This window comes from Echiichthys vipera (genome assembly GCF_963691815.1).
Source record: "Echiichthys vipera genome assembly, chromosome: X".
Taxonomy (NCBI): Eukaryota; Metazoa; Chordata; class Actinopteri; order Perciformes; family Trachinidae; genus Echiichthys; species Echiichthys vipera.
The window spans coordinates 34,722,079-34,730,640 of record NC_139825.1 but is presented as its reverse complement, the minus strand read 5'-3'; the positions used below and the strand labels follow the sequence as shown (position 1 = coordinate 34,730,640).

At 37.7% G+C, this 8,562-nt stretch overlaps 1 protein-coding gene across 1 annotated transcript; it reads right to left on the bottom strand.

Annotated features, from left to right (window-relative positions):
* Positions 1–5,917: 5,917 nt before the first annotated feature.
* LOC310965435 (cytokine-like protein 1) lies at positions 5,918–7,702 on the bottom strand. Its single transcript, XM_083939033.1, has 4 exons — positions 7,482–7,702; positions 7,349–7,393; positions 6,784–6,930; positions 5,918–6,663 (listed from the first exon to the last, which is right to left on the bottom strand). The coding sequence occupies exons 1-4, from the start codon at positions 7,626–7,628 to the stop codon at positions 6,562–6,564; spliced, it is 441 nt and encodes a 146-aa protein (XP_083795159.1). The 5' UTR covers positions 7,629–7,702; the 3' UTR covers positions 5,918–6,561.
* Positions 7,703–8,562: the final 860 nt, after the last annotated feature.

Here is an 8,562-nt window from a genome sequence, read left to right as displayed (position 1 = left end):
GCGCCAGAAGAGTTTAGGGGGTGGTGGCGGCCACTTGTGCATGACTTCAAAAACACACCGATCAAATATTGAAGATTGCTTATCTTGGGCTGTATTGCTTGTAAACAATCCACTGGAGTGTCATTATGAAGTGTTTAGGGTGTAAAATGAGCCAGGTGACACCCCATTATGGAGAAGACAGTTGTGTTTGAGCCCATGTGTACACACATATTACCTTACTGGCGCACATAAAGCAAAATATTTCTACTTCGGAGTCATTTTCTGCCATCAGGAAGACTTATATGACAACAACAGGGATCAGCTAGGGATAAAAATACAGTCCACTCCACAACCCTTTCTCTTGAGCTCTCATTCAGACAGGGGTTAAATTGGAGTAAAATAATTGCTGTAATGAGCAAAGGCAATCTGCCGCAGACGGAGGCCGGCTCCAGCGAGGCTGTAGCTCCAGGCAAGGCGGAACTTTTATCATTCCTAAAATGTCAACAGGGGACTGGGACGGGCAACACTTCTCCTCTCTGCGCTGTGATTTCCTCCTCAGCCCTGACAAGCTACTGTCCTAAACAAGCCCTGATTTATTATTCATTTTCACAGACAAAAATATTTTTTAAAAAGCATCACTTTACACATTTATTAACCTCCCACTGAATTTCATAATAATTTAGTATGACATTCATTTAAATTGAGTGTTTTCTGAGGGTGTACTTTAATTTATGCTGGATTTTCCTGAGATTTTTTTATTTATTAATTTGATATTGTATTTTTCCTCTGACAATATCCCCTCCATTATATACATGATGCATGCATTAATACATCATCCCTGACAATACGTTTAAATCCCACGGATGAACGCTCTATCTGAAAATAAGAGAAACTTGACACAAAAGAGCCAAAGGGGATCCATCCATTCTTTCAGCTCTTTCATGCTTTTGTCCTCGGCTCTGAGTCTTGCCAGGAGCCCAACAGAAAACAAAACTCACTTGTTTATATCATCGAAAAGATCACAGGAGGCTGTTTGACTCTGTAGTAAAACCTCTTGATCCCCATGAAAAGGAAAGATGGGTTATTAGAAGTCGCCTATACAGGTCGGATTATTAAAGCAGAGGAGTGAGTGGATGTTTAATAGACCTTTAACCTGTATTCACTTCTTCCCCCAAGACGTAGGCCTACGACGGGGCTACTACACGATAAGCTCATAGGCTACGTTATGGAACTGTTTATAAGCTGAATAAAGGTTATTGAAGTCAGTCTTTAAGTTTACGTCTGTTTATTCTTTAACAAATACTGTTTATAAACCTTTATTGCAACATAGTTAGCCAGACTATTTTTTTTCTATTAAAATAGCTGGTTGCTTTAAAATGATCTCTGCGGGACAATCTACCCAAATATATATTAATAATGCATACCTAAAACACAATTTAGCATGTGTGATACTGGTAATTTATGAAACTTTACCCTATTCTTAACCAATTTACATTTGATTAGACACGAGTTAAATGTAACGTTAATTAGTTATTCTCAGATGAGCTTATTTATAGCATCAATTACTTGATAGATAATGTCTGGACATTTTATGGACATTTTATTGTAATAATTGGTTTATGATATAAAAAAATGTTTTATAGCCTGGCTGTTGCGAGTTGCAAAGGTTGACCCGGTAGGCCTACTGTCATTTTATTGCAAATATTAGACGCAATGTTGTCTGGTTCATGAGTCCAATCTTGTTTACAGGTTACTTAACAAATCTAGTGTACTGATTTCAAATTCGGGGACAAAAGAGGTATTTAAGATCATCCCAGGTCAAAATCCATAAAATATAGGCACAAGTTACTGTCTGTTTTTCTTTCAAATACCACAACACCACCTTCTGTTCAGAGTTGGGGTAACATTTTCAGACTCTTTCGTTTCGCTAAAATAAAAGAAAAAAGTAGGATATAAAAAGCATAAAGGTTTGAAAAATCAAAATCACCTCACTAAACAAACAACTAGCCTATACTACTAAAATATTTTATAAAAGTTTTGCGCCATGCCTGCCTTTACATTATAATATTGTGTTTCATTTAATTAGACCTAGGCTAAAAACTATAAATAAATAATAGACCTTTGAAAAAAGAGGAAAATGGTTATTATTTTTTATTAAAAATATATTTACTATTAGTTCTTATAGCTTCTTATTTAACTATGGCAGACCGTATTAACTGCCACGGTTTACGGTTCGAGCCTCCAGTCAGTCAGAGTGCTGTAAATACTGTTAAATAACGCAACGAGTATGTTGTAAATCAATGTTCAGTTACCAGCAAAGATAGCCATCATCACCAATTGCTTGCGGCTGTCTTTACCAAAAATACTTATAAAGTCAGTCTCCTGCAGAAAACCAGATGTTCTCATATATAGGCTCTGGAATACAGGATGGGGGAAATAAAATAAAAATACAATAAGCTCACCGTGAAGTCATACTATCATACAGTAAAAGTCAATATTAAAGGAAATATATAAATATATTATTGAGTTGGACGTTTTATTTCCAGGAAGGGTAATCCTGGACTTCCGGATTGATATCTTAACGATCTATAAACTAATACACATTGCAATAGCTTTTATCATTCGGCCCCGTTCTCTTCATCAGTTATTCCGCATTAGTGATACACCGATGCCCACAAACAGCCTATAGTTTAAAGGGATTCTTCAATGAAGAAGGTTCAAAGAGGCAGTGTACACTAGAGGGCAGTGGTGTCTCGGCCTAAACGCATTGAAAGGTTTTTGGTTGACCTACATGACCAGACTTAGGTCCACTTACAGTGAAAGCTGCAGTTTTAGAGTGCTCTCCCAATGATCAGTTACATTGTCAATAGTTGTATTTAAGCTCCATGAGCTTTCTTCACCACCCTCTGCTATCAAAAGTCATCCAGTGACCCTTCATCGAATAATTACTGCATATAAATCAATGGAACAGTTGTGTTGTGTGTTATAAGGTGCATTTACTGTTGACTGGAGGGGAAGCTTTGGACACCAACCAAATTTACTGAGCAGCATAATTACAATAGTGTGGAGAGCATGCCAATCATCTATTGGAAATTAAGGGGGGAAACATTTTCTAATGTGGACTAATGAGGCAATTTTTTTTAAAAGATGCAATAAAAGTGCTAAATGTGATGGAAAATTGCCTAAAACCCCACATAAACAAAACTGCATCACCGGTGCTTTAATGTAAATAGGTTTCTGATCTGTCCTTTACAAGGTAATTTATTTCAACAAAGCAGAGAATGGTCACCCTTCGGCTAAGTTGTTGTTGTTTTATTGTGTAGCATTTAGCATTTTTGGTGCAGTGTCACAGAACATTAAATTGTTAAATTACCTGGCCGCCTGTGGTTTAAATGCTCTGTTCTTGTTTTTCTTTAATGATAGAGAATAATGTGAATTCTGCAGCCCTCTAATGATGACGATCAATAAGTACAGCATTTAAGCTTTAAAGCTCCACAGTGGATTGATTTCTTAACGAGCCACATGCTGCTGACTTAAACTTTTTAGTTAATTAGCAGTGAGGGGCTCAGACCTGGTGGTTCAGAAGTGCAACAACTTGATTTTTGGCACAAAAAGGAAAAAAAATGCTTATTCCCACATGGATTCACAATAAACTACGGACTGTAGTGTGATTATGAAATGATTAGTATGTGGTGTGAGATGAAAAGCTCTCATTACAGCAGGGAATTTTTTCACATAATGGCTGCAGATGTTACTCTGTTGTGACAGATTTCATTGCTGCATCTCTGGTACCAAAGATAAAAATAAAAATCTAGACATTGTTAATAATTACTGTTGGTGAAACACAAAGAGAGCTTTAATAGCTGCTTTTCTTTAGCACTTTTACATACAGTTTATATTCAGGAGCATACAATGATGGAAAGCCATCCTCATCAAATGTGGCATTATGGAACTACAGCAACCAGCACCACCTTGTGTTGAATCTAGGCAATCTCTCTCAGAGAATAAATCCTGAATCTGCTGTTTTGTCAACTGATAAATGGATGACGGTTGCATGGGGACCCTGCCTCTTAATCAGCCTAGAGAGGTGTCTGGACCAGTTTCTCAGCTCTCCTGCATCCTGCACAAATCTTGTGAACTGGGCTAAGAGGACGTCATCAGGCTGCAGGCCTATAGACATGGAACACAAGAGTTCCCCATGTGAAAAAAGTACACTTTTAGTATTTATCTGTGCTCTTTTGTCACCTTCAAGTATACTTACCCTAAACTGGCACAACTTTTTAGAAACTTTAAGTGTTAGTGAAGTTCACCAGTGAAAAATCGTGATTTGTGAGCGTTCATAGCACAGTGTAAAATAAACATATACCAAATTGCACTTTTTGTAAGTAGACCTATAGCCTACTTAAATACAAAAATAACCCTTTAATAAAGTATACTAATTGTGTATTAAAAAGCACTTGAAACCAACTATACTTTTTTATTAATACACTAAAGTACCACTATAAGTATTTGCAATTTATACTTTTATACGTAAGTTCAGCATTAAATGAAATTACATTTTTGGCACTTTTTGTAAGTATACTTTATATTATTATATAATATACATTTGATGAAGTGACAATAAAGAACGGTAATCTTAGGTACAATACACCTACAAAAGTACAAAAAAAGTATTCCAGAATTAGTATATTTACGAAGTTGAACTCAATGACATCTATTTTGAAGTATATGTTAAATATAGTTACATTAAGCATACCCATAATAACTTTTTTTACACTTAAATTACATCAATACACTAAAGTATCCTACTTTTTGTCCTAACATCTCTTCCATCGATAAAGCCACATGCAAACTTAAGACAAAAGGATCCTACTTCCCAGTTGAAGCTATTTCTGTGATGCAGAACACATCAACAACATTGGCAGGACCGGGTTCAAGCAGCAAAGAAGAGAAAAGACACAACAAAAGCTCTAGCTCCCTAATGTGGGACAGATGCTTCAACAAAATATGCAAATAGCCAAGGTGGGATTAATGGAGGCAATTGCTTGTTCGCACCAACAATCAATCCTATCATGGAATGCTGTCAGAAAGACAACTTCAAATGGGAAATCATTCACAAACATGGGCATTGTGAATACAGTTCTCTTTCATTGAATATATTGTTGTTTGGCTGCCAAGTCATTCGGGGGAGAGTTGTCAAACAAGTCCCTGCTGGCAACAACGTATACCATTGCCAACAACAACGTAGAACTCATCTGACAAAAAGAAAAGCTAGCTGAATGTTCAGAGATAGATAACCTATCACAAGTCAATTCAGGTCTCTACAATAAATATTCTCGCCTGTATTGGCACTGTGCTGACATGAGTGGAAACCAGTGGCTTCCATGGAAAGAATGGATTACTTAGTAGAGAGGGAGGCTGCATGGGAGTGTCGAGTAAAATGCAACACGGTGTGATCTAAATGACCCAGAAATCACAGAATACTTTGAGTATATGTATTGAAACACACATCTCTGCATGCAGATCATACAGTCGGACCAACAGAGGACAGCAGAGGCCATGAATTAAATCAAAGGCAGGGTTGTTCCCAAAGTAACCATGTCATAACACTGTTATCAAAATAATGGGCACTGTGCCCTTATTTGTGAGAGCAGGGACCGTGGTTTGTTTAAAAAAAACCTCACTGCTCTACTTATAGTTCATCAATCACAGTTTCAAAACACAGCAGCCAGTTTGTTGCTTTGCAGAGGGAAAATTATTTTGTGCTTTGACCTAAACAATTGTTACTTGTAAAAAAGGGACAGCATGCAGAGTCACAGACAGTTTGGTCTCAGTAGTTTGTTCCCACAGACATTTTTGGAAATAACTTCAGAGAATAAAACAAGTATATAAAAGCTGATACATAAAGAGAAGATTTTATTACACAATGTGAGGCATATATAGATTGTCATAAGGTTACATAAAAATAGTCGTGATGCTTATATGTCTACGGCGACGGCCGTTCTGCTTGAAATCTTTACCTATTCAGCTTCAGTAGAAGCAGCAGCACTGTCGTGACTTATTTGGCATATACAAAAAAGTTTCAATGTCAGAAAACTCTGAGGGAACATACTAAGTAATGCTTAGGAAGTCTAATTCTTACATGTGCAACGCTTCAAATGTGTACAAAATGCTGTACAGTGCTCCTTTAAGACATGTTAGTCAGACCAAGGGTTATGGCAACACAACATATTTCTCTTAATGACACATGAAACTTTGATCAGTCCTGGTAAGTAAGCAGCGGTTAAGCCCAGCTCACAAGCATCTCTTATTGGTTTATTATTTCAAGGTTTTCACCGGCATGGTTGGCATTCAGCAAATTTCCTGTGGAAAGTTCTGCACTCCTTTTTGCTGGAATGTAGCCAAACATGTCCACTAACATGATTCTGCAGCTACAACTGGGTACAACAATGAAACAGCCCTGTGTGTATTATTAATGATGCAGCTTATACAGTGCAGGCTGTGGCTGTGTATATGCGTTACCATTCTACATATTGCTATGAATGTTAACAGAGCAGGTCTGTCATCCACTCTGCATGGTGCTCATCTCTCCTCTTGCAGGAGCTGAAGCCTGTCCTCTGCATAGTAAGGGCTAATGTGTCCAGTGTCAATAGCCTCGCAGTCATCTGTGAAGAACACCAGGTCCTGCCAATGAAACAAACAAACAAACAAACAAAAAACAAATACATGCGGTCAAGAAACTTGAGTCTGACAACAAGAATGATAAGGTCAAAAACAATGAAGGCTGTTTTTAGATGTTCTTACCCGATAACAGACTCTGGTGACGATGGTGTACAAGTTCTGGATTTTACGTTTCAGCAGCACCATTCTGGGGCGCTCTCTGCAGTACTGGTCAGGGTGGTTCAGCACCACGTAGAGAAAGTCCCGGAGCTTGGTGGTGACACATGAGTTCTAGAAAGATTGAGAGAACTATTTTAAAATGTGTCAAACTGTCCTCTTACAACTATTCACCAGTTTAGCCAATTATTCTCATTTATTTTTATCAGAGTTTTGGTTTTTGCATGATGGCATTTACACTTTTTTGAATCTCATACAGTCTCATAAACCCTTAAACGTAAAACCAACAGGCCATTGATCCATATCAGGTATAATAATAATAATAATAGTACACATTGACTATAGCGACATGGTGGTGGTGGTGGGTATTCACTCCTTAGCTCTGAATATCTCACTGGAATTCTGAAATGACTCCAAATGGTTATCAGTGGAGGAAAGGTGGTTGTTAGAAGAAAAAACAATTTCCTAGGTACCCCTTTGAGCGCCCTTGTGTCCCCACATCATATGCATCACCACATTGTTTTCAACCTACATGCACATCAAGGAAGATCGTGGGTAGAACCTCAGCACACTTTTTCTGCAAACAAACAAACAAACAAACACGAACGTTAGAGCACACAACACGGGGTACCAGTCTGCAGAATGTGACGATGCAAAGCGCCTACCGTGCGATGGTACGTGTGTATTTTATCCAGCAGAGCCATGACTTCTTTGCTCAGGCCGAGCGCTCTGGAGTAGCAAGTCGGAGGCGCGCACTCCGACAGCCACACGAAGCTGAAGAAACACACGAGAGCGGCGAGTCCGAGCCTCATTATGTCGGATAACTTTGCACGGCTGATGCGACAGTCACAAATTGTTAAGAGGAAGACTTGCAGCAGTTTTTAGGATGGAGTGGTGGAGAGAGAGAGTGAGAAAAAAAACGATGGACGATGACGTGGAAGGAGGGAGGAAAACATTTGGGGTCTGCCTGGAGAGCAAACACTCACGCTCCAAATACCAGAAGTGATTGAGCTGCTGATAACACAGACAAACATTTAGCAACTTTTCCTCACTTAATTTTGTGGCTTGTAAATTCCTAGAATCCGGATAGTACTGACAGGCTTTAATTATCAACGTACATCAATCACTGTACATTTCAAAACAAGAAGGCACAATGGATGGCTGGCTATAAACAGTCAGGGGGAAAGTAACATTTACCTAACTATATTTATTTACTTTTTTATTATTCATAACATTTCTGCTGTTTGAAATCTGCCAAAAGTATTGAATTTATTTCAGTTTAAGTCCTGTTTTTTATTCATTTATTTTAGTTATGTACGTTAGTTTTAGACAGTGTTTATTTTATATATTTAAAAAACCTGAACATAGAACAAATGTTAATTTTTAAAATAATGTTAATTTTTATGAAATTAATTTAAACTGTTTCACATGTAAGAAGTTGGAATTTGTCTACATTTAATGTAAGCTCCCTGTGCAACGTCAGTGTATGAGGTATACAGTCCTCCTCTCAAGCCCCAAAAACTCCGCGAGCATCTAATATCTGGAGTATTGAACAAGAATAATGATTTTTAATACAAATGCAGTACACACTAATACTACAGTTAGGGTTTTTTAATCTGTTCTCTTGCCCAAAACCCATTTGTAAAGTATATCCTTTTCCGTAAATCTTTACTTCAGTGGACTTTCCCGACATTCAAGACAAGATCACTGAAAATAAAAAGTCAAAGTCAAGGAAAATGTCTTGTA

What these genes read in the sequence shown, in the direction of transcription:
- LOC310965435 (XM_083939033.1), bottom strand. Translation starts at nt 7,628, where the DNA reads ATGAGGCTCGGACTCGCCGCTCTCGTGTGTTTCTTCAGCTTCGTGTGG. An exon ending in TACACACGTACCATCGCACG is followed by an intron (nt 7,394 to 7,481) that starts GTAGGCGCTTTG and finishes GTTTGTTTGCAG; the next exon opens with AAAAAGTGTGCTGAGGTTCT. An exon ending in CGATCTTCCTTGATGTGCAT is followed by an intron (nt 6,931 to 7,348) that starts GTAGGTTGAAAA and finishes CAATCTTTCTAG; the next exon opens with AACTCATGTGTCACCACCAA.